Source organism: Uloborus diversus, chromosome 8, assembly GCF_026930045.1.
Source record: "Uloborus diversus isolate 005 chromosome 8, Udiv.v.3.1, whole genome shotgun sequence".
Classification (NCBI taxonomy): domain Eukaryota; kingdom Metazoa; phylum Arthropoda; class Arachnida; order Araneae; family Uloboridae; genus Uloborus; species Uloborus diversus.
In genome coordinates, this window is record NC_072738.1 from 86,138,076 (window position 1) to 86,165,564 (window position 27,489).

The 27,489-nt window shown below is 33.3% G+C and overlaps 1 protein-coding gene across 1 annotated transcript in view; it reads left to right on the plus strand.

The window, feature by feature from the left end:
* Positions 1 to 3,100: 3,100 nt before the first annotated feature.
* The window catches only part of LOC129228461 (diuretic hormone receptor-like), a 28,106-nt gene continuing 3,717 nt past the window's right edge, over positions 3,101 to 27,489 (plus strand). Inside the window, exons 1-6 of the mRNA XM_054863142.1 lie at positions 3,101 to 3,241; positions 3,642 to 3,761; positions 10,562 to 10,662; positions 15,126 to 15,226; positions 15,621 to 15,741; positions 24,266 to 24,416. Coding sequence (XP_054719117.1) covers positions 3,130 to 3,241; positions 3,642 to 3,761; positions 10,562 to 10,662; positions 15,126 to 15,226; positions 15,621 to 15,741; positions 24,266 to 24,416 — 706 coding nt within the window. The 5' untranslated portion in view covers positions 3,101 to 3,129. The remainder of the gene's footprint in view (positions 3,242 to 3,641; positions 3,762 to 10,561; positions 10,663 to 15,125; positions 15,227 to 15,620; positions 15,742 to 24,265; positions 24,417 to 27,489) is intronic.

Here is a 27,489-nt window from a genome sequence, read left to right on the forward strand (position 1 = left end):
GGTTTCCTGCTTCTACTAATGGCTTTTATTGCAACCATTTTTTGAATTCAAGACGTCAAATTTCAAATGAATGCCATGGGCTGGATGTTAGATGTTATGTGTGTATACCGATTTTGCTTAAAAAAGATTGTGTCGACTCAAGGTGGTGGTTTGTAAATTCAGTAGACACCACCTAATGTGATAACATTTGGGCGAAAGTGATTTGATATCAATAATTGGCTGATTATAATAAAAGAGAAAAGTTTAATGTACATATGCACAACCAAACAAGGCTCAGCTGATAAACAACTGTGTTACACAAATATTAAATGTAATCACATGAAGCGGCGTCCACTGTAATTTGATTCTAAGGCACAGAACGCCACATTATAAGTATAGAAAAATAAAATCAAAAGACAAATCAACTGCTGTCAAGTGAAAACAGTAAGCAATCGTGATTGCTCAACAGAACCCTCCATTTTATAATCTATACATAGCACAGGGATGATTATACCCCCCAAAAGCAGGGGAGCACCTCTCTAAATGCCACAAACTCTCCCCCTCCAAAAAAGAGAAAAATATCCCTCAAAGCAACCCCTTCCATTATTTTTATGGTTTATCCAGTGGCCACCTCTTACATGAACCCCCTTTGTTCTACACAGTTTTGATTCTGTAAAGTGGCTGATTCAATAAAGTGGCATTGAAGATGTGATTCAATAACGCATTTGATTGAATTTACTTCGGATTCAATTAACACGCATCCACTGTATTTTTAAACATCAAAATTTTTTCTAAGCAAAACATTCATTTATTTTGACATTAGCGACACATTAATAATAGTCAATTAAAGTAAGAAAAAATGTTGTTTGCGTGTTACGGATATGTCATATAAGCAGTGGCAGCAGTTGGGAGTACGGGGCATGCCGTCTCCAAAAAATGTTTTTTTGTTGCAAAAATATTGCAAATACTGTGTAACTGGTTTCACACCATCTTTTCTTTTTTGAGTTCCCCAAAATATTTTTTCCAATTACAGCATTGCTTTTTGAAATTAACCGAACATACTTGAAAATTATGGAAAAATCAGTAAATGAACACAAAATATAAATTAAACAATATCTTTTTTCACAAATGTACATAAAAAGTTTTAAAATATTCAATTTTAAACATGTTTATGTTATTTCTCATAACCAAAAGGAGATACAATATAAAAAGTCTATAAATGTAAAAAATACTTACATGGGTGATTTTACGAGTATATTAACTTTTGCCTATGGTAAGTTAAAACATTCATCTCATACATTAACCCTTTGGGTTTTAACTCTTATATGAAAACCATGCAATGGTCGAAAAAATATCTAAATGTAGTAACTAATATGTAGGGTTGGCAGGTTTCTGCCGAGGCGGTAAAAGCCACTGGTAGAAACCGGTTAAAACCGGCATGGCAAAAACCCCTTTCTGCCACATTTATGGCAGAAACTGGCAGAAACTCAAAAAGTGACATAAATGCAATTCCTGACATACAATAGAAAATGTATAAGAAAAATAATTAAATATTAACCCAAATACAATTTATTTACAACACTATCACCATTCAAAATCAAATTTTACATTGTTTTCACACTGCTGCAGCCTGTCACAAAATAAAAGTTTTGACACTGTTTCTAAACCTAACCAATTTCTCAATTTGTTGTGCACAACGGAGAAATTTGAAAAGATTCTTTCAATCACAGCAGAACTAGCAGGCATTATCCTCAAAGAACAAGCAAGATTCACAAAACTTTCATCTATAGCACATTTTTTGAAACTGGACCACCATGCGGTATTTAGAGTAGTTGTTACAACGTGATTGGGAAAATAGGTTTTGGGAAAAGGGGCCGATTTGTTTTGTAAAGCAATGGTATAAAATACATAATCAGGGTTAATATTTGTGAGTAAAGTGTGGGCATTTTCTTCTTGATTACATGATAAATTTACTTTTTAATACTTTGGATTGAGCATATAGGCGAGTAAATGATTATCAGTAACTGCTTGATTAAGCTCTTTGAGAATAGCTTTATTCAGTTATATTAAGTGTAAAATGACAAGTTCTTGTATTTTAGAGTTTAATGAAATAAAATAAATCTGTATTTATTTAAATATTTGATATATATATTACACTTTATATTAAATGCAAACAAAATAATTATAAGTAACAAACTGAAAAATTAGTTAGGTTTACACATTACAAGGCTAAAATTTGTCAGTTTTTTTCAACGTCGCTGTTTTTGAAGCCGAAGACTACGTCATAATGTTTCTCAGCTTTCACCATGTAAACAAAATATCGCCAATCAAAGAATCTTTAAAAAACATTTTTTACTGTGTTAAATAATCCAGCAACTAAATTAGGCAAATCCATAAACAGCACAAAAACTTCCATTAATTTTCCTTTTTGCACAATTTCAAACAATCGCCAAATTTTACTACTTATTTTGGAAACATTTCGGATGAAACTCTTTAGTGCCATTTTATGGTGACCAAAAGTATCTCAGCACCTGGCGATAATATCTTTGTAACGAAAATTAATATCGTATCGTTTTACAAAGTAAGGAAAGAAGTAGGGAGCATCATCGAAGGTATAACAAAACGATTCCCGCAAATTCGGTAAAATCGCACCAAGAGACCACAATGATTGAAATTTCCCAAAATAACTAAAGCAAGTATAAGGGGATTACGAGCAACTTCAATAGCAATACAGAGTTTAGACTCCATGTTAAAAAAAAAAAAGTATCAACAGATTAATCTTTTTAAACATGAGAAGAATAATTTCATGTTTTGGAAATTTGTATATGCTTAAATATAGTGTTTTCGTTTCTAAATCAATACTATTTTGTTCTTTATACTTATTGCTATTTTACTTTTATGGGTAAGGAAGAAACTCAATTTTTAATCACGTCAAAAAGATGTGTTTTAAATTCTTTCACTTAAACCAGAAAACAAAAGCAAGTAACGATTTTTTCTCATAATTATTACTGACCCAGGCAACGCCGGGTATTTTTGCTAGTTATATATATTTTAAGCTATTTCTTCCAATGTATAAGAGCCATTTTTAATGACATTCGCTTCCTTTTCAGGTGCGGTCATGTCTTTCGTAAAATAACCAAGTCCAAAACAATGCCATTCAATGAAGTGCAAGATGCAGATAGCGTTATGACTTTCTATCCCATATCGGAGGAGATCCTGCATTGCAATATCACCAGCCTTAATGATACGCATTCATACAACGGTAAGACACACTAATATTTTAAGAGAAATGTCTACTAAACCCAAGACGAGTACAAGGTCCTTCATATCAACCTACTATTAGGAAGGGGCACTGTATGAATGTATGACCCTCATCTGAAAAAGGTATCATATCACACTCCAGGGTCCCCCGTGCCAATGTCCCAATGAGTTGCACTTGTAATCAACTGAAACATTGACTGCACTCATCGGGATGAGAATGGTAGCGGCACATGCGCGGCTGAGAGGCCATTCTTTCACTTTTCTACCTAGTTGCACTTTCTAATAATTACTCGCTTGAAAGTTGATTCAACTAAGTTGCCTCGCGTGAAGGAGGCCTTAATCAGCTGGTTTTGAATTGAACTGTTTATTGCTAAAATAGTTAAACGACTTCGTTGTTCCAGATAGTGGGATGTGTGGCGTCTCTTGGGATGGAGTGTCCTGCTGGCCGATCACCCCGTCTGGAACGACCGCTAAACTTCCCTGCTTTGCAGAACTCAATGGGGTGAAGTACGATGTAAGTGGTAAGTCACAACTGGCTTTTTAAGCTCTTAACTCTTTTTCCCCTTAGTTACTCGATAAAAAAGGAACACTTTTTGCTTATGTTTTGACAGGCAAGTAGGTAAAAAAGGCTCTTATGGATTAATTTTTATGAATTTTCGTATTGCTTCTTTTTCAAGAGACAAAGCAAACAATAAGTAATAGTTCAAAGCTCGGAGATCAACCCTGCTGCTATGCCCTACTAAACCTTTGTCATTCCGTGAAATTTTCTCCAGAAGTAGTGCACTTATTAACACCTACTGAAAACAACCGCCATCCTGGGATGTACTAAGCTCAATGAAATCGAGGCCACTGTGAAGCATCCGCTCTGTTGTGTTGCCTTGTCGTTTGAGGACATACTGGATAGATCTAGTTTGGTGTTGATGATACTGAAAGCGTATGAACTCATGGACCTAATCTAATTTTAGATCAGTGAGGGGATTAGCAGTCCTAAAAAATACTTGATTTTTTTCTGGTACTTTTCAGAAATCAATTCATGCTCAATGCTCTTCCAAATCCTGACTTTTAATGTACTCTATTGTTTCGTGATATTCACAAAAAAAAAAATCTTACCTTCCAGAAAAGCAGTTTCGATATCCTTATAGCTTCATTATAGATTGAATGAACTCCAATCAATCAATAAATCTTAGTGCAGTTACTTTCTCCAGTGTCGCATATTTGATGAGACCTTGGCAAAAATAGCTTTTGTTATTTTTCTGTCGTTTCTTTTTAGCAGACATCTAAGCCGTTTTTTTTTTCTGATATATTTTGACAACTTCATTCCACCTGCATCTATGTTTATCCTTCACCTTCCAAAATTTTCTTTCTTCCCTCTGCAGAAGTTATTCTCAAAACCATCTCCTGTCGTCTTTCTTTGCGTTGAATTATTGATCTGATAGAGTGAGTGTCGTCCGTCCATATTCCAGCTTTTGGCATCAAAATGGCTCATTTCCAGGAAAAAGTCAACACCTTAATTGTTAACCTCAGCTATCATCAAATGATGTTTTCTTTTACTCATCGCATTTTATCGATTTTTATTTACGAATTTTTTTGCGACAACAACAAACAATTTTTGTTTAAAGTCTGGTGAAATTACTTACCACTTCGAAGATAATGTCAACTGGGACTAATTTGTAACACATTGTGCGGCATATCAACCTCCCGTATTCGGAGAGGGCGCTGTATATGAGTTATGGTGCATATGTGGTGGCGAAGATGGTATTGTAGCAGTGCGTGTGGCATTTATAGTAGATGCAATAATGTGGCGCAATGAGCAGCTAAGTGTGTTGTGGAGGAATATACAGGGTGTCCGGAAAGTCCTTGTCACATAAAAAAAAATCATAGAAAACCAACAAATTGTCGTATGAATTTGCGGTTTGCACCATAATACTTCACAGGTTCAAGAGTTCTTATGACATCGAAAAAAAAAATTAAAAGGGGAAAAAAAGAAGAAAAAAGGCATTTCGCAGCCAGGGTGTCAGTATATGCTATGCTTGTAATTCTTCGTTTAGTAATTTTCATTCCTTTTTGCGTTTTCCCATGTCAACAAACAGGGCCGGATTTGGAAGTGTGGAGGCCCCGGGGCGACGAAGGAGTGGAGGGGCCCCTAATCAGGGTTCGAAAAGATCATCACATTTTCGAAAATATCCGATACTTTGATATATATCTGAATATTTTGATATATAGGGATTGGAGGGAAAAACGTAAAATTTGCTGACCCGTAAAAGTTAGGATATTTTGTAAAAATTTTACTGTGGGGGCCCCGGGGCAGTAGCCCCGCCTGCCCTCCCCTAAATCCAGCCCTGTCAACAAAAACAATTTAAAAGTAACTCTTAATGTGGTAGCTGTGTGCTAACCTTGAATAAAAAAAACGTTTTAAGTGTTAGGATCAAAATAAAAAATAATTATGTTGAAATCGGAAGTAGTTTTTTCAATGAATTTCCGTTACGATTACAAGACTATCTGCACTGCTATACCACAGTAAATAAACCTAAGTTATTTCTCACTCAAAAATCGGTTCCTAAAACTGACATCTCTAAACAATACAAATATTTTAAGCATTACCAATTTTCTAAAAAAATTAGGAATGAGTTTTCTTTATCCTCAGAAAAATAGTAATGCTTGAAAAACTTCTTTTATAACCGACTTCAAAAAGGAGGTTATGATTTCGTATTGCGGCTTTTTATGTGTGTTTTCGAACTATTCCAACACTACTGGACCGATTTGAAAAAAAAAATTTTTTTGTTTGGAAGGGTATACTTCTCAGATGGTCCCATTGTAATTTGGTCTGGATCTGATAAGGGGTCCCGGAGAAATCCAAGAAATTTTAAATTTCATACGTCATGGTCACGTGCTGTTGCTGTGATCGGTGTATTTTCACACTTAAGCTTTTGGCTTTCTCTTGAACGATATTTAATTCTCGCGGCACATGGATGATTAATTTTCTCAACGCTGCGCCGCATGGTAATTTTTTATTATAGGTGTTACTAATGTATTTATTACTGCGTAGCAAAGCAGTAAATTAAATATGTTTTGCTACTTTAATAGTTGAATCAATTACCTTGATATTTTATTTACTAATAAATAACTTTATTCAGGCACTAAAATATAAAGTTCTTTATTTAATATTCCAATTTTTAAATATATTTTGTGTTCAATTGAGGGGGAATTGAATACAGAACACCCCTCCCCCCCCTCGCGGTTAAATTTATATTCTTTAATAATATGCATTATAACTGTGTATGATTTCTGAAGTTTGACCAATATTCTAGATTTACTGTTTCACGATGCCGCCAGTTCAATTTGAAATTAGGGTTACATTAATTAGCAGGCTTCAAAAAAAGGAGGAGGTTCTGAACTCGTCGGATTTGTTTTTCCTTTGTACAATGTTCCATAAATACTCGAAGACACCTGTACCCAGGGGCGTGCACAGGGAGGGGGGAGGGACACCTGTTGACCCGAGCCTGGAGGGGACCCAATATTTTTGTAACTAACAATGAAATATCGGGGTAAACAATATAGAGAGGGGTCCGGAAAAGTCATTTGTGATGGGCTCCAAAATTTCTGTGCACGCCCCTGCCTGTACCGATAAGGAAAAGTCTTTCTTTTTTTTCTTGTCTGAAACAGCATAGTTCCTCGGCGGTCTAGTGTTAATCAAGTTCTGGTTTGATGAAATTGAGGGAATACTTCAAATATCATACTCACATTTAAATCGATTTGTACTTTATTAACTTTGTATATCGTCTCACTTAGTGAACCGGGTTTTATGCTTTTTTTTGTTTAGTGGGGGTTTTGTTTAGGGGTGGTCTAACTTAGATTCCAAATCTTTGATTTACCCTATTAGTTCTTTAGGGAAAAGTTAAGGGTAAAACAATAAATTTCATGCAGTTTCCCTCACAAACGATTAAATATAAAACCCATTGATAAACAAAGGCCATAAAACAAAGGTTTATACTTTCTTTACCTATAGTTAAAGAAAGTACTAAAAATATATATTATTAAGAGTAATGATAATGAAAATTTTGAATTAAGGATTCTCTGAAGCAAACATAAAATTCATTCTAGTGGAATTTTTAATCTTCATCTATAGTGGGGCCATGTGAAGAAACATGCGACTTTTATCACGAGTTACAAGACACTAATTGCGAAACATAAATTACAATTTACAATATTACAATTTTAAAATTTACAATTTTACAAATTTGAACTTAAAGCGATTTCTTTTTTTTAGTGACTCTTGCATTTGTTTTCGGAAAGCAAACTTTGATAAAAGTGGACAAATGATCAAGACAATTTTTTTTTTGTTCATAGTTACGCATTTGAAAAATCCATTCTTCACAGTCGTCGGAAGTCTCCGAGACGCTCGCCGTGTTATTTACACCACAAAAAAGCAAAAAATAAATTACTTTTAAATTAAAAAAAACCGCCTTCAAAAAAAAAAAAAAAACCCAGGAACAAAAAAGCAAAAAAAAAATAACCGATTACACTTACATTCTATTTCCTACCCAAACATAGAAATGAAATTTATTTTACAATTCCAGTACAAAAATCCACTAAACTAAACACCGAATTATAAAATAAATACTGATTTAAATTACAATACGATGAATTATTTCAAATGCCTAACTAACTATTATACGATCTCTTAATTTTTAATAACCTTTTGAAGTCGGGGCCTCCTATAAACTACTTAACGTAACTGAGTAGGTTTAGTTTTAAAGACTAATTTCGCGTATAGTTAAATTAGTGTTTAATTCAGGATTCGGTGGGTTGTCAGTTACGTTATGTAGTTGTTTATAGGAGGCCCCGACTTCAAAAGGTTATTAAAAATTAAGAGATCGTATATAATTAGTTAGGTATTTAAAATAATTCATCCTATAGTAATTTAAATCAGTGCTTATTTTATAATTCGGTGCTTAGTTTAGTTGATTTTTGTCCTGGAATTGTAAAATAAATTTCATTTCTAAGTTTGGGTAGGAAATAGAATGTAAATGTAATCAGTTATTTTTTGCTTTTTAGTTCCTGTGTATTTTTTGAAGGCGGTTTTTTTTTATTTAAAAGTAATTTTTTTTAAATGTCAGCTGTACGGCATTTTACCTTACTGGAGATATTGTTAATGTAAAAACAGTACAGTGTCAACTTTTCCAACACTATGTGTCTCGAGGTTTCGTAACAGTATTACATTGTGACTCATAATGCTCTAACTTCAAAGTATTGTCTGACCACGGATAGTATAGAAACGCAAACATCCGGTTTACAGGCGGAAATGGACGCATCTATTAGTTTTTAGGGATATTAGCTTTTGCATATGTATGTTAGCCTCTAAATTAAGCAGAGTCTCGTTCAAATGAGCGGAACACTAGCATCAAATCTTTACTTTACCCCCCTCATTCAGATAGACTCGTCGTAACTGGACGTTTGCCAATTCCATACAATCCGTGGTTAGACTGTATGTCATGATAGTCAATAGAATGCATATTCATCCAAAACTCGCAACAGCAGGAACATCCCTAAAAAGTTTTTCGATTGACAGCTGTAACAGATTACATTGCCTACAAAACTACTCTTGAATACAATGATTGAGCTCCATGGCTTGTTGATTGTTGCGGATCGAGTTATTGAATCATTATAGCAAGTATCAGAACAGCAGCTGCTGCGTATGAACTCCCCCCCCCCTCATTTATTCCCGATAACTGAATATGTAAAGAGGGTGTAATTATCTCATCTGGAATCGCATATTTGAGTTCATAATTAGGGAAGATAAATTAAAATTTGTATGTTAAGGGGCATTGCGCATTGTTTGATTTTTAGGAGGATGATATTTTTCCCGTTAGGGAAGTTACCATCTTCTAAGTAACGAAGTATATGTTTAGCTAATTATTATATTTAACTATTCAGAATCTTATCAGAGTTATTAACATTTGGTTATGAGCAAAGGAGTTCAGCAGCTGATCATTAAAGCATGCCATCTAAATTCCGTATTTCCTAGCCGTAAATGTCTACCTTCCGAAAAATGAACAAAACAGATCAGGGGGAAGACCAAATAGTACTTCACAAAGCTCTTTCTGTGTGCGAGGAGGTCCCAAAATATGTAATCTTCCCCGAGAGCGTTAAAACACGAACAGAAAAGGAACAAAATCACTAACCTGCTAAAATGAGGCAGCTCAGTCAAGAAAAAAACCAATTGAGAATACCGGCCAATAAGCAGATAAGCAAAACTCCTACGGTTATTAGACGTGCAAGATGTCAGGTAAGAAAACAATTCTAAAATCAGGAGAAAGAACGAATATTAAGAATAAATGAAAACTAGAAAAAGCAAGATAGCGCAAAAAAACACAATTGATATTTTTAGGATAGATCCCATCAGATTTTCATAATTTAGGTGGTTTTTCTGCAGTTATACAATTGCGCTATACTTCACTTTCACTCTAATGGGCAATTCCCTACTTGTCTAATGTAGCATAAATAAAAAGAAGAAGGAACCTTGTAATTATATAAAGCAATTTTCAGTAAATTAAGGTTTTTATAAACAAAATCTTTTCTGTTACGAACAATTTTTATTCTATTAATTTCGTTATCTAACGTATTACAAAAAACTTTATTGGAGATATTTGAATTCTATGAAATCAATCAATTTACATGGATTTAAAAGAAAGTTTTCTATCAAAAAGATCAATTTCAACAACATTGTCCAAAAAACATATTTAAATCAATGAATTCAGTTTGTTGATGTTCTCATTTGTGTGTAGTTTTGAATCAGGTAGATATATATTTTTGAATCACTGGTAAATATATGATAATTGAAAATAATTAGGTCATTACCGAACAACGATCTGAAAGCCTTCGGAATATATAGTAAAAGTGTTTTCGAAGTAGTGCAAGTAAAGATTTGCTAATACATAAAAAAAATTTATAGCCCTGTGGAATACCGTTAGTTATATGGAAAAGCAAGATTTGGTGCTGGAACGCCGTTCCGGTATTGCTTTTCCCGGAGAAATAAATTTCCCTTTCACATTAAATTGATTACGATTCAGGAATCAACAGGCGTTCTGGCACTGGAAATCTTACAACTTCATTCCCCAGAAAGAGAGAGAGAGAAGTACAAACATACAAACCCAGGCAAACACTAAGAAAAAGAAATTTGAGTATTTGAAAGCATCTTTGGATAGTTCTCCAGAGATTTACACCAATCCTTTCTTTGCTAAATTGATTTCAAAGTAATTTAATCTTCAATACTTGTTTTAATCTGCATATTTCTGCTAATAACAGATTTTTTTTTCTTCAGGAAACGCCAGCAGAGAGTGTTTCAAAAATGCTACTTGGTCAAGTTGGTCAAACTACCGCTCCTGTACCCCTCTAGTGATACCTGAAGATGAATATCTCCAAGTTAGTTTCGTTAAATAAGATACATTGATTGAAAATTCATTTGTGTTATGATAGGGCACAAGATACTACGACTTAGTGTCTGAATTAAGTTTAGTTTAATCTAAATTATGTTTTCCGCAATCACGAACTGCACCAGGATTCTACTTCTTGGGTTTCTTGTTTATAAAAATGGATCCTATTGCAATTATAATTGCAAAACACATGATCTGAAAGTTCAAGACGTCAACATTCAAATTAATGCCAGGGGCTGGTAGCGGGATTTTGTGTGCTGGATGCTGTTTTTATCTAAAGAGGATTATGTAAAGTCGAAAAGATCGGGTATACATTATGGCTTCCAATCCCGTAGGATTTCGTTATTTTAAGGAGCCAATCCTGCGGGATTGACTTTATTCTTCTAAAAGTTAGTTGTCATACAAAAAAAAACTGTGTTTTTTTTTGGAAGGACTGCTTTTGCTACATGAATTAGTCGTTTTCTCAAATTCCGTACACCAGTTGTAGAGTACTACGAAGTCGCATCTCAATTGGCGACTATCGTTAGGTAAAAAAAGGTATACTTTAAAAAAGATCAATTCGTCTTAACAAAGCATCACTCGTATGGGATGGGAAAAGATGCTTGATCGAAAAATAATGGGCTCCATGAAAACAAGTGATGTGGCTCTACTGCAGTTAGTTTTACTAAGATTAAATAATTGTTACATTTAGCAAAATATCCCTATTAACTTCACCTTCTAAGATAATTTTTTTTAATTTTTTTTATGGAGAATATCATGTTAGAGGCTTTTGCTCATGAACTTCAAATTCGACAAAAACAATGCCTGTTTGATTTGTGTAACTTGCCTTGTTGCTTCATTAACGTTGGTCATTGCATTAGTGCAATTGATTTGTTACAGCAGCGGGTGAACGCTTCTTGAGTCACTCTCTCTTTAGCAGCTTAACGTACTGCACTGTTAGGCGAATCATCTAGTGTTTCTGTCACCTCTTAGAAGCCGAATCTTGAAAATGCTCAGCTACTCCATCCAATAATTTTCAAGGTACCACCCACATTTATATCATTATCTTCACAGTGACAAAGACATCGACAGGCACTTTCTACAGGCTAGAGAGAAGAAATAAAAAAAAATGTCAGGCTTTTAATTGCTTTCTTGTTCAGAAAAAAAAAAAAAAAAAAAATCCGCACCTTTAGTAAGATAAAGGTTTCGAGCGGATTCCTTAGGTTTATAGAAGCGTTCCAACATTGCATTCAGGCTACTCCAGCGGATTTTGCACTCACACTTTCTCAATTTCTTCAGCCCAATTTTCTGGGTTTAAATATTTAGTGATGGTTTTCGAAAAGGTTTATAATTTTTACGCATTTTCGCAAATGCTGAACGTATGAACACTAAAACCTCTAATGAAAATTTATTGTTTTCTTGAATGGTAAATCTACCGTTCACCATATGAGGCAGTGAGAAGCTAAGGGATGTAAGTAGACATTTTCAAGTTTTGAATAAACCGCGCTTAAAGATAAGGTCCTTGGTAGGCTTTCATTGAAATTGTTTTCTAAATCACGCTGTATAGCAGCACCTACTAGGGCTACTAGTACTTTATCTAACCACAAGACAGAGGAGAGGTTCACGTACCATTTGTAACTGTTATCTCAAAATCTTTAATTTTGCCACTTACATCCCTTTGCTTCTCACTGTCTCATATGAAACGTTCAGTTTTTCTTGCTCTTCTTACTGTTATACAGCGAGGTGATTAAAACTTTAAATGATACTTGTAAAAATATTGTTTTATGGACGGCAAAAATTGGGAAACACTTGCATGGAATACATTTACGGGATTGGAAATCTCGCAGGATTTTGCTCTCAATCCCGCTAAGTATCGTGCGGGATTGGAAATCCTAGTGTACATAACGTCGTTTCCGGGCGACACGGACGCAACCGCCCAGGAGATCGGTGGACCTCAAAAGTGACCCGGAGCGCAAACTTTAATCAAGCGAAGCCAATCAGCAATTAGTGATTGTTTAAACAAGACTAGAAATTGTAATAAAATAAATGCACAATTTAGTTGCAAAGGGAATCGTATATAATTAAGGAAATACACCAATTTTAATTTTAATATCAGACAGTTCTTTATATTAAACTAGCTGCGTCGCTCGGCTTTGCACGGTCTATCTCGAAAATCAAAGTTAGGTCAAGTAACTCGTGTGCAACAATCAGGATTGAACAAAATCAATAAATAAATAATTCAGTAAAATTTTGCGTCAAATTACGGAAAAATATACTAAAAGGAAAAATTTAAATCCCCCGGTGACAGGAAAAGCCTTTAAAACAAAAGCAAGAATTTTACTTGTTCATATTCGAGAAACAAAAATGGCAACAGATCTTTCTTCTCAATGATTTTCTTCACGCTACAAATTTCATTAAAATCCATAGACTAATAATAAGAGTAGACCGAGCTTTTTCATTCTTGCTGATGAAGAAAATTGGTTCAAACATATATCATGTGACTGGTGTGGGGTTTGGCGAAAACTTTGGCAGCATGGTTGCTAGATGGCGGCATTATAGCTATAGTTTGGCACTCGACATTTATTTTAAGACGGAATCGACTTTCATTAGTTTCTTTTTTCTTTCCCCGGAGCAGAGATTGAACTGTTTTTCTTTTAGTTATGAATTATTTTGAAATTAGTAATTAGTTTTAGATAACAGTTTTCAGTAATTGTTATTTCATTTGGAACTGATCATTTTAAGTGTAATGCTATGTGTCGACTAAAAGTATTCGCAGCAAACAAATTGAAACAAGTTGCCGTGTATATTATGCTGAAACATACTGCCTACACTACATTTCTTGCAATAGTGAAAGAAGTTAGGGATACTACGTTTCTAATGAATGCCGAAGGGATTTAGTGTTTCAAAAAGTTGCTGCCTACGGAAGTTGTCCACTGTAAGCTGTACTAGATAGTAGTCAATTTAGAAATCCGTCACTGAAGTAAACTAAACACTGAATTATTTTCCCACTTTACATTCTTAAATCAATATGATAGAAATAAGTTGTCTTCTCAAAACGAGTTTGGTGTTTCAAACTATCTAAATAACGTCAAAGCATTATTTTATGACCACAAATTAAGAGGGATCAAATTTGACTATCCCGAAAATTTTAAAATTGCAACATAGAAATACGAATTATTTAAAGATAGTTTGTGTACATAAAAGAGAAAACTAAAAATCAAGATTGTTTTCATTTTAAAAAGGGTATCTTTCAAATTGGCGGAAAAAAAATTGTCGCCATTATTAAGAATAACTTGCTAACACTTAAAAACCTTTTCAAAATGCGTTTTACTTTCTCTGAGGATAAAAAATACTCCCAGAAGCTAGCAAAATAGTGTATAAAATGTATTCCTATGAGTTTCACTGATATAACTTAGTATTTAATAGAAATAGTTATGAACTTCATATCGAAATACGGCTCGAAAAAAAAAAAAAAAGAATTGCAAGAAATGAAATAAAATGTAATATTAATAGTATTGCATACTTGTGAAATGTTACAGGTAGTCCTTTTACATATTTTTCTATGCAAGGAAATGCGCAGTAATAGTGAACCATTTTTCTTGCACTTGGGTGTTATCGGGTATATTTCGACAATTGGGAATCTGGCACGGTCGTCTCATTTTTTGTAAATAATTTTATTTTGGTAACCCCGCTAATTTAAAGTAACCCTATGTGAATAGATGTTTCCGATCTCTTTGTTTAGATTTGAAAAGAAAAATACCTCTCGAGCAGGCGCTGAAGCCAAAAATTGACGCCAATGAAGAAAGATCGCCAGATTCCCAATTATGGAAATATCCCCGTGTTATGAATAAGAAAATAAACCTAGCGCTTGGCAAATATGATTTTTTTAGATATGGAAGACGTCGTCTGCTACGATCAACACTCGCCGTTGCTAGGATACCCACTAGTCACATGGTTTGGTTTATGAGTAGCAAAAGGGTTGCCGTAGCTCGATCTACTGTTATTATTAGTCTATGACAAAATCATTGTTACGGAAAGTTGAGATGAAGCACTGATAAATAATTTGAATGGAGGAAAGCCTTCGAAAAAATAGGGATTTTATATCAAAATCTGAGCATCATAAAAAAAAAGGTTTATTATTGTGGCTAATTATTGTAGCTATTGTATAAATAAAGGATTATGTTAAATAGCTAAACATAAAGACGGGAAAATTACGAATCTATCGATGCCTGGTTTGATGGTCAGTTCACTGGCGTTCAAGACAAGTAACTCGGACATAGATAAATAGATAGGTACATACTCTCAGTTTTTAATTTTGTAAGATGCAAAATTTTTAGAGTTCGAAGAATTTTCCTTGTATTTAATGATTCTTTTCTTTTTTCTCTTTATTACCTCCACTTTTTCTCTGGGATGCATTTACATTATTAAAGTACTCTAATTAGCTTTTTGATTAACTTTAACATTGCCTTTCAGGTTTTGTGGGACATGAGGGACGCTGTCACTGTCTATTATGTCGGCTATACCCTTTCTCTGGTAGCTTTGACTGTCGCTCTCTGGATATTTTTATACTTCAAGTAAGAATTTTTTCAGTTCCCAACTTTGATATCTGAAAACTTAAAACAGTTGGTTTTTATTTATTTCAAGTACTGTTTCCAGTGGCGTCACTACGGGGGGGGGGGGGTCCGCCTCGGGTGTCACCCGTGGGGGGGGGGGGTCTTTCTGTTGAAATAGAAAACTAAAATTCTTCCAGTATATTACTATTCACAAGTCTAAAAGTGTTAAGATATTTCCTGCTATCTAGGAGAAACTTTTTTTTACATGTAATTTTGAACCACCCTACTGTATATATCATGCATGTGTTTTTAGGTTTCAAGGAGCCTTTGTGTTTGCAAGGGTTTCTTGAAATCTCCATCAAAAATTTCAAAACTTCAATTTTTGATAAAGTTTTAAAACTTTTTTTTTTTACAGAGATTTAAGATGTATAAGAAACACGATTCATGCAAATCTCATGTTCACGTATTTTTTCTTGGATATCACGTGGATTTTAACAGCTCGTTTGCAATCAAGTCAAGAATATGTTTCCAGCAGGGTAAGCCATTTTACAAATTTGTTGTTCATCAATATTCATATGAATTTATTACATTCATTTATCTGATTCAATGGCAGTTCATGAAAGCTAACGGTCTTAATAAGAATAGAATCTATTTTAACATTGAATTTGAAGCCAAAAAAATACGTGTGTAGTAAACTGTAGGTATGGATATCACAAGGAGTTTATACCTCATGTGACGTCATAGATCAAAAGCAAATCATATTACTCTTGAGTTATGGTAATTTTTAGTGAGGCATAAATGATAGCAAATGAAGAAACGATTGACGACACGAGTATACGGTTCATTCTTTAAAAAGTGTAACTTTTCTGTCACACGCCTTTTACAATAAAAACTTTAAGGAACAATTCATTTAACAAGGATTTTTAATTTCATCAAAAAAATATCTATTTAAATCTGCCAACAATTTTTTAATAATAATTTTTATTTTAGTCTATTTTAGGTTTACAACATGTGAATTCTCACCTCCGTGGCATGCTACACACCTTGTGTGACTGTTGTTTATGTTGATTAATAATCTGTTTATTTAAAAGAATATGCTACTTATTTATTTATTATTCTTTTCACAAGTGTCTCAACTACTAATTGTTCAAGTGCATTCAATTTTTATTATTATGTTTTAGTTCGTTTTAATAGGATAAGGAATCAAGTCACACAATAAATTCTCACCTCCGTTACCTAAACACAAAATGCCATCCCTCATTAACACGTGGCAGTAATGACATCAAATTTTATTTTTCATGATGCAAGGGAGCCCCGTTGTTTATTTTCAGCCATAAAGAAGTTGTGAGATATTTGTCGAAAAACAAGAAGATAGATTTTGTTTCAAAAACTCCAAGTGTGGTTATTGTGGCTTCTAACCTCCGTGAACTTGAATTTCTGGGATGTAAATTAATGTAAAAAAAGAAGTGATGATGTTTTCATATGCTTAACATGTGTAGATTGTAGTAATGAGGAAAAAAATTATTTATACTGAAAAATGTAGCCATTATTAGACCTATATTAATGGAAAATTCCTCACCTTCGGTGAAGCTCATCTCCAGGACAGACCTTATCAATGTCATTATTTCTGAGGTAAAAATAAATGATGGAGAGGAAGTACATCAATCTTAGGCACTCTACCAAAATTATAAATTGGCAGCAAAATTTTCAAATTTACTTAATACTATTTCTAACACTACTAATACAAATTGAACTAAAAAGATAACTACTAACTAAGCCGTGCTTTAATTAAAAGAGCTTATAATTAGATTCCCACTAATCATTAAAATATATCATTGTTTGTACAATTAACAAAATTACTACTTTGATATTTAATTGACCTCGATTTTTAAGCATTAAAGGTTTTTTTAATATTTTCATTTCCGTGAACAACGCTTTTTTATTATTATTATTTCGAGTAAAATAATTGGAACTTGGCTGGGCCATTTTTTATGGTTACTTCTAGCAGTGGCGTAGCGAGAAAAAATCCTTGGGAGGGGGGGAGGGTTAATTTTTTCTGAAGTTTAAAGTGAAGCTATGCCCTCGAGTTTATACACACACACACACACACACACACACACACACATATATATATATATATATATATATATATATATATATATATATATATAATTTTTTGAGGCTCATAAGGGGGCTCTAACCCCCCTATCTCCCCCCATGGCTACGCCACTGACTTCTGTTAGGTAACACATTCATATAAGAATGAAAAAAAAAAGAAAAGAAAAGAAAACAAAAGGTTTCGAAATTGAAAAATATTTAGTTCAAAAGTTACATTTTCTGAAGAATGACCCATACATGTTGACTTGATTGCGTAGAACCCATGATGTACGCAGTATGCGTTGAAAAAAAAATTCTGCTAAGTAATCCTTGTAAAACCAGTGTTATTCTCCGATAATTTGAGGTCTGACCTTGAGAGAATGCATCTCTTGGAGTGTTCAGTAAAAAATAAACGGCTCTAAATTGAGTTGGATTACCTTCGCAGAGGTGTTGCTATGGTAATCCAACATATTTCTGATCATTTCTTAGTAAAAATGATAAAATAAAAGATAATTGTTGAGCTTTATACATAGACAGTGGCAATCTACAATAAGGTGGTTAGACAAAATCAGTTTCTTTATTTCGGAATCACGTTGCCCCTCAAAAGTTGTAGTTTGGTCAACGGGAGAAATAATAAAAAAATTCTATGTTAATATCTTCAGTTCGCGCATGAGGCTGAAAATTAAAAAAAAAAAATATGCTAAAATTTTAATTTTTCAAAAAATAATATACTAATTAGTTTTTTTTTTTATATTTTAATAACGCAACAGTCATAAATTGTCAGTATTTTGCGTAGTTTGAACCTAAAAAAAAATATCCTATAGCTTTTTCATAAAATCTGTCGTTTGCAAATGCACCTTAATTGGGCTAAAATCTCCTGCCCAATCTAAGGCGTATGCGCGAACTAAAGATCTTATGTAAAAGCTATAAAATATTTTTTTAGGTTCAAACTACGGTATATACTGACCATTTATGTCAGTGGCATTGTGAAAAAATACAAAAAACTAATTTTACTATTTTCCGAAAATTTCAATTTTTAAGTACTTTAATTATACTTGACCTGATTGTCACGGAAAAATCCAAGGCCTGCTTTTTCTTACCTCTCAACAACTAGACCACTTAGAGACTTCGGGATTTAACTAAATGATTTGCTTAATCTTAAAGTACTACTTAACGCTAAGAAATTCAATTCTAAAATAAAATTATTATTTCGGTTAAGATAGAAAACAGCAAATTTCATGCAATTTCCCCATTGAATGTTTCAATATAAAACCCATTAATTTTGTTGCCTTACAACAGCAGTATTAATAGTAATCATAATGAGAATTTTGAGTCAAGGCTTCTCTGAAGCAAGCATGAAATTTACCCACTATCATCGTTTTCTTAGGATTTTTTATCCTCATCTGCGCCAATAATCGAAAACGGGGCTAAATATTAGGATCAGGGGCGTGCACAGAAATTTTGGGGGCTCGTCACAAATGAATTTACGGGCCTCCGTCCATATAGTTTACCCCTTACGTCCCAACATATATTTCACCTCTTATTGAAAATTTTGGGCGCCCTTCAGGCTCGGGCAGGGGCCAACAGGTGTCCCTTCTCCCAACCTCCCGTGCAAGCCCCTGATTAGGATCTTTATCACGAGTAATTTGTATGTTGTGAAATATGAATTAGTTTCGCCAACCTTTAATTTTTAATTGGTTCTAATTAAATTAGCACACAAACAAATCCTAGAGGGGAACAAGGATTAATTTTTTTCCAAATGGCTTAAAGTTTTAGACACGTATATAGATTTTTTTTCCATTTTAGTATGAAGCATTTATATGAAAAAAAGAGGTGAAATTTCGTGATAGTAACATTATTCTATTTCTGAAATACATTTACACTAAAAACAATAAAATAACAGAATAATAATAAAAAAAAATACTAAGCTTTTTTCATAATGCACTCAAAAGGACAAAATAACTTTTTTGGATCAGAAAGGAAAATATTTGCGTATTCCTGTAGTTTTCAATTTTTTCAAGAAAATGACTCCACAAATCAAGAAAAGTGCTGCGTAAGTCATTTCAAACCAAACTTTCCCAGAAAAATATGCATGTTTTAACACTCAAATTTATGACAGAAAGTTAAATAATGATTAGAAATTCTCCACCTGACTTAAGCCGCACTTTTCCTCATTTGTGGAGTCAGTTTCTTGGAATAATTGAAGACTACAGGAACACTTAAATATTATCCTTTCTGACCCAGAAAAGTTATTTTGTCCTTTGAGTGCATTATGAAAAGTGCTTAGTATTTTTTTAAAAAAATCTGTTATTAATATATTTTGTCAACTTTCAGCCTCATGCGCGAACTGAAGATTTTCAATTATTTTTCCCCGTTTGAGGATACTAAACTACAACTTTTAAGAGGTAACGCGATTCCGAATAAAGAAATCGATTTTTTTCGAACCGCCCTAGTCTGCAAGGAGTAAAGGCATTCGGGAAGAATTTTCTTAAATGAATACCACTTTAAGGTTTGAAATATTAAATTGAAAAAATAACTCCCATGCTTTTTTATGTAAAACTCATACAAATTTAAAAAAAAAAAAAAAACCGAGAAAAACGCTTTTGATTTTATGTAGAAACTAACATACTCAAGTTGAACTTTAAGTCGACCGATCACGCTTTTGACGGACCAGTATACAGGATGTTTAAAAAAGAATGACCCGATTTGAAACGCGTATATTATGAAAACTATTGAAACTAGACACTTCAGATTAATTTTATATTACATGGATAATAATAAAAAAATTTTACATAAAAGATTAAAGGTTCTCAATATGTCCACCTCTGGATGCACGGCATATGTCTACACAGTAGTCAAATTTGTCCCAAACTTTTGCTAGTATGGTCTGCGTCAACTACTTTCACTGCTTACACAAATAACCCGTGTCTTTGAATTGTTTTTACCATCTTCTAATGCTCTTCGAGGCAGGAGGTTCAACACCAGGGCATTCTCGACGAAAATCACGCTGAGCAGTTGTTACGGACTCTCCCATCGCGAAGCGTAAAACACAATATGATTTTTGTCGTGCAGCAGCCGTTTTTACAAACACTGAAATGACGGGCAAAGAAAGAAAGTTAGCGCTAACCTGTCAGCAACTCTGAAACTCGAGATTTTCTCCATTCTAACGATACCTTTATTTAATGAAACGGATTAAAATCTGAAATAGTTATGATTTTTTTGGTCATTCTTTTTGAAACACCCTGTGCCTGTATTTTCATTCCTATTTTCTAGCAGAACTAGAAATAGTTTTAAAAGAGATCTGAAACTGTGAGTAAATATTATGCATTACTTTGAATTTTAAAGAGCTGAAGAAAGAAACGAGAAAATTTTCACTCCCATTGAATTCCAAATGGTATGAATCGCTACACGTACGTGGAGTTATGTCTAACTCAGGGGCGGCAAATAGGGGGTGCAAGAGGGGGCGGTTGCACCCCCAAATGTTTCACTAAGAATAATATAAAATGTTAAATTCAATTTAGATAACTTAGAAAATCATTTGCCTGAATTTTCAGAACAGAAAAAACTGATGGAGGATAAGTGTTCGCCTTAACTAAGGAAGTAATCGCTTCATATGGGTTAAATATTTCAAAATTGAGTAATCTATGTTATGATGGAGCATCTTGTATAAGATACCCGTACAGTGTAGAGCCTGTGCAATTTTTTACGCGTAAATTCCATGTCATTTTACATAAATTTTTGTGCTCATATTATAACTTAATGTTCAGCTAGTAAGTGTTCATTGACGCCATGTACTAGAAACACATTTTAGCAAATCGGTGTATCATATGCTTTCATGGGAACTTTTTGTAAAGATATGCTATTTTTGAAAAACATCTCACATCAAAAAATACTTTCACATCAACAAATGTATCTTGAGGCTCTTTACTTGACAATCTCCGAGTGACACAAGATGGTCTTCAAGAGTTATAAAAGCCCCCTAGAAGAATTACTGGAAAGCGACCTTTTCATTGATAAAAAATTTGATGTCATTTTAATATGTATGCCTTTGTCTGAATTTTTTGTTTACTTTATTTATACTGCGGAGCGTTTTTTTGATAAATGTTACACTCTATCATAAAAATTTTAATTCGCTGATCTTAATTCTTGGATTGACAATTGAAACTCTTAGCAATTTTCGCATTAATGCATACTTGAACCAGGTGTGGAACTTTGTGACAGATTTTTTCGTAACAGTTTTTAATGTATGCCAATGTGGAAGAGGTGACAAAACCCAGATGAAGTTTTAGTCAAAATATTAAATCAATATTTTGAATAAACTGATCAATTCAGTTTCTCAAGAAATTGAGACAGGATTTAATGAGATATATTTATTATTGGTCTTAACTTCAATATTATGTAGGTCGGTTATAGAAAGCGAAAAAGAAAATATTACACTTATAAGTAATAGCATGAGGGAAGATGAATTGTTTTGTGAATTGTGATTATACTTTTTAATGACACAAAATAAATACTAGCCTATTTAAAAAGCTTTCTTGGTTATTTTAAAGAGAGGAATCTAAAGGAAATGTGCTTTTCTGACATAACTTTCTTGCTTCCATTGTTTTTTGACTGTTTCAATCACGTCAGTCATTTGAAAGATGACTTCCGTGATTAAATTGAAAAACCGATGTAAATAAAGCACAAATTTACACGAAAATACAGCATATAGCATATTTCAAGGCTACAAAAATGGAGCCTCTTCATCGGTGTAAAAAAACTCAACCAGAAAGTTGTAGGAGAACTGAACGTCAACCAATTTTGACTTGCGTGTCTCAGGAGGTTAGAGAATTGCCTTCGAAGCGGAATGAGGCAAAGCAAGACCTTCCTCTTTACCTATACTGGCAATAAATTAAGTAATTGGATATTGATTAACTATAGTTACAAAATTTTCTGTTCTTCCTGACTCCAAAAATAGCAGATTAAAACTTTACTAAAAAATAAAAACTAGTACCGAGATATTTTGTGATATAACTTATAACAAAATAAATTTAAAGCTTCGGTCGCAAAAATTTTAATTGGTTCTTTACAAACCTAATTATTCTTAACATTAAAACCATTTAATTATAAGTTCTTGTGAAAAACAATATGTATTTTATACCGTTCTGAGGAAATTCATGTTCAAGAAACTTGACCCCCAAACGAAATGCTGAAATGCCGCCCCTGGTCTAACTAATGAGCTTTGCTGCTAATAAGACTCCAATGTTCCATTCCCACACACGGCCGCCGAGAGTCAAGGCAGGCCCCTTGTCAGTTATGTTGCCGCCCCCCCCCCCTCCCGAAAAAATACCAGGAAATAAAAAGAAAAATAAAAGAAAAAATATTAAGAAAAAACGAAAAATAAGAAGAAAAAAAATCAAAACTGCTTACGGGAAAATAATTAACTCAATTTTAAGTGCCACAACAGTAAATACCAAAAGAGTAAATTCTAGGCTCTAGTTTCCGAGGCCGCTAGTTTCCGACTAGACTGACATGGCCTCTCGTCGGACCTGTTCCCACATGCATATTTTTCGTAATGAAAATGTATTTAAAAAATAAATATCTTTGTGCCGAGGAATAACACGAAATAACCAAGATTTTAATTCTCAAATATATAATTTACAGCATATTGAGTTCTTTTTACTTATCCCCCCCCCCTCCCAAGATTTTGCGTATTGTTTACATTGGAATCCATCCACGAGGATAGCTCTCTATTAAGCCTAAAAATTCGTGAAACAATGGATGGTAACAATGAAAATGGTGCTAAAATAACGCAAATTTAGCTAGCTACATTTCTTTCAGAAAATTTTCAAGTGTTGATACCGTCCATAGTTTAAAAAAAATTTTAAAATAAAGAATTTCTGTGTTTGATGACATTCCATTAAAAAAAAGCAAGGAGAACATGAAGAAAAAAACTGACCAAACAAGTTTAATTATTGATTTAGGTTCCGATATAATAGTTTTCATTTTTTTTAAATTCCAATTTTTTAAATAAAATATTTTATTTAATGCAGAATTCATTATTATTAAGATGAAATTAAGTGACCTTTTACGTATTCTCCATTTATTATATATTATATCGCTTTATCAGTTGGTTGAACGGGAGTTTGTAGGTAATGAAAGTATAGCGAGCATAGGGAAGAAAGGTGAAATGTCAATCTGTTCAGTGTTTGAGAAAAACGTGTTTGAAAGTTCATAGCTCCTCCATTGAGCAGTAACCTGTTGGGTTTTACCTGTTTCAATAGAGCAACAAATTCTTCTTCACAAGCACTAAGTGTTACTATATTGAACTCAACTCGAACAAAAAGAAAATGCAATTTCGCCTTTCTTCCATGCACCTTGCTGTACTTTATAATGCTTAATCACTTAAACGGGATTAAGTAAACATTGCAAATTACGTACCAAAAACGAATACTCTATTTTATTCTAACGGTATTTTTTCATGGGGAGTAACAAATTTGTCTAAAACTTTTTGCAAAAAATAGTATTTTCTCCTGGATGCTTAGCACTTAGCGCTGTCATACTAATTAGCCGTTCGTTCATCATTTTTACTAGTATAACTTTATTTTGCTGTTATAGTGTGTACGTGTGGCGTGGGGAGGGATAATAAATTACAACAAAATATTTAAAATTGAAAAATACTGCGCATTAAAAATAAAGTTGAATGATCCACCAAGAAATTGGTTAAGTCTTGCAACATTTATCTGAAATCATCTTACTTGTGAAATTTATCAACAATAAGATGGTTGCAGCTTAATTTTGCCAGTTTTAGTCATTTTTTTAGTGAAACATTGAACTTTCTTCATAACAGTGTATAGATAATATGAAACTAACTTCAACTAAAAGTAAGTTTCAAAAATCGTTTACATTTTCCTTTTACAATGGAAGGAAAGTGTTCTCGAATGTAGTCATCGAATACAATATCGTTTCCCCTTTCCTTTACAGGCTGCCTGCTACTTAACAATTTTTCTGACATACCTGATGGGAACCAACTTCTTCTGGATGTTCGTGGAGGGACTCTACCTCTTTATCTTGGTCGTCAAAACTTTCTCAGTCGATAACATCAAGATGTACGTCTACGCCTTGATCGGATGGGGTAAGTATTCAGTATTTTCATTTAGAAGAGGAGTTTTCCATAGGATTCCCTCTGATTTTCAAACTCTTACTTTCCAACACTTTTCTCTCTGGATTTTCATTGCGGTGTTTAACAACGAATTCGGTGAGTATTAAGCACTTTCAACTAGGACGGAAAGGTTTTACAATTAAACCCTTTAATTTTTTCAACTCTTGATGGTTTTCAGTGCGGTGTTTCAAAACAATTGAGACATTAAAGTCAGACCAAACAACGTAAGTAGAAGCACAAATTTGTAAATTACAGCAGACACGTGTTTCGGCGTTACAGGGAACGCCTTTTTCAATGCAAAAATAATGAGCTTATGGATGAAAAGACATCCGACAAAAGCCAAGAGCAGATAAGCAAGCAGCTTAAAAGATAAAAACAGCGGATTAGCCAAACACCAATGACAAAGTTATAAACCGATCAGGAACCAATAGGAATGCAAGCAAAGGTCAGGAGCTTTCGCTTAGGTACGAACCCAGAAAGAAAGAATTCAATTGGACAAGGATTAAGCCGAAGCTTAAACAAAAAGAAAAGAAATTGTCCAGTAACCGTGAACCGCAAGAAAGGAAAAGCAGAATGGAAAACCATGAAATAAGATAAACAGAAACAAAAAATATTCGAAAAAAGGAAAAATAAAGATAAATAGAAGAAAATTGGGGGGGGGGGTGTCAATCAAGACAAAAAGGCAAAAATAAACAAAGGAAGATGAGTGGGGGAGAAAAAAAAAGAGGGGGGGGAATGGGGAAAGGACAGTATTAAAGATATGGGAGCCAAATGTTAGAAAAATATGGAACTGCACTGAGATCGTTAACTAAGTTAGAACTGTTCCTCAAAATATGAACGGATTCCCAAAAGTCAAGATCTGATGAATTGGGGCATTTTTGGATAATCTGAAAAGAGTTAAAATCAAAAGAGTGATTCGAATCCCAACAATGTTGAGCAATACTAGACTTATTTAATTGTTGTTTTTTCACATAATTTTGATGCTCTTTCAAGCGAATTTTTAAAGCACGCCGAGTCTGTCCAATATAGGCAAGTTTACAACTACAATTAATTCTATAAATTCCACAACAATTAAGAGGGTGAATAGGATCTTTAAGAGAAGAGAATGAAAGTTTATTAATAGGAAAATTGGTTCCTGATCGGTTTATAACTTTGTCATTGGTGTTTGGCTAATCCGCTGTTTTTATCTTTTAAGCTGCTTGCTTATCTGCTCTTGGCTTTTGTCGGATGTCTTTTCATCCATAAGCTCATTATTTTTGCATTGAAAAAGGCGTTCCCTGTAACGCCGAAACACGTGTCTGCTGTAATTTACAAATTTGTGCTTCTACTTACGTTGTTTGGTCTGACTTTACTATTCAGCACAAAGGTATTTATTTATCTTAATTGAGACATTGTTTTCCCCTCTATTCTTTATATTTCCAACAAAAATACAACCGTCGTTACAGTCACCAATATATTTCCTATAAAAATACAACCATCGCTCTCCGTTTTATACACTGGTAAAAATAAAAATCCACGTTTCACCAAAAATTGGTTAAATCTAGCAAAATTTAGCTACGCTCTTCTTTTTGGTTGATACAAGTTTGTGAAAGCACCATCACTTTTTGAAGCTTATCTCCAAAAAGATGGTTGCAGCCAAATTTGAATAGATTTAACTTATTTCTTTGCGAAAGATTGAACTTGTCTAACAGTGATGTAGGTACATGAGTTCTCGTTTGAAACAAATTTTGCTCCACAACCTAAACTTAGATACCATTTTTCACAACAGTTTTACGAGTATTTAATTTTGTATTTGGGCAGTTCTCAAAAGGTGGGAGCAAACACAGACCTCAACTTTGAAGCTTCAACACCAAATAACTTTCATTTTAATTAACTCAAAAATTTTTGAGTTAAATTATAATACTGTATAGAGACAAGAATTGACATAAATTATGGAAAAAATGCTCTTTAAATGCCCTTAAAATATTTTCTTTGCTAAAAGGCGCAATTTTGGACATACCAAAACGTTAACTGAGCAAATGTACCATTAAAGAAAATTTTTTTAAAATTATTTCCATACGTTTCAAAAAAAATTTAAAGGTATGAATCTTACACTGAATAATTTTTTGTTAATATTTTACACAAATAACAAAAGTAAAGACAGATTATTCACTTTGTAAACGATTTTAGAAAATAGTAAGTTTGAAATTTGATGCATGTCCAAAATTTACGATCTTTACAATGCTATTTTTTGAGAACAAAGTATATGATGTTTTCATTTTAAAGGTGTTTATCGAGCCTCGGAATCAATTTTTAATTGTTTAAAAGTGTTTTCATAAGCTTTTATGCAGTATCTTAGAAGAAAAATAATTTTTTTTAAACGTACATGTGAGATGTCCAAATGGCGTTACGATCTTGACACCGATAATTCTGTCCATTTATTTATAATTTTTGATGATCTACTGTCTTCTAACCTCAATAAAAAACGTTATTATAATGTTATCTTCTTTAATCCATTGGTATTCTGCATAATTAATATGTTACACATTGAACAATACATAAATTACAGTAGAAACATGGCTGCTTATGATCGAACCGAAAGCCATTTTGCGGTAAAATCGCCAAGCAAACCTCCGTTGGCGACAACACAGTATACGATAAGCTAAAGGTTACCAGAGGGGAATTCCAATTTGACAAATGTAGTTTATCGTCAGCTGTACCAGTTTTGGCGACTTTATCACCTGCGCTAGCAATTTTTTTTTTTTTTTTCCGCTTTTATTATTTTAGAATTCTTTTTCTCTTCTTTCTTTTGGAAACATAATTTAACGATCTCCAAATAGAAATACGAATTTCTTTCTTCAATAATTTTTTTAGACATCATTTTAATTCTTATGACATTAGAAAAAATATTCATTATTAAAACTGATGTCACTTTTTACAATTGTATTATTTTTAATTTGAAGCTTTTTTTTAACCTTGCATCAATTTCTTCAAAATCATTCCAAAACTTTATTAAATGTAAGGAGCAGCATGTATAGCCATTCAAGTATTTCATTAATATCCTCTT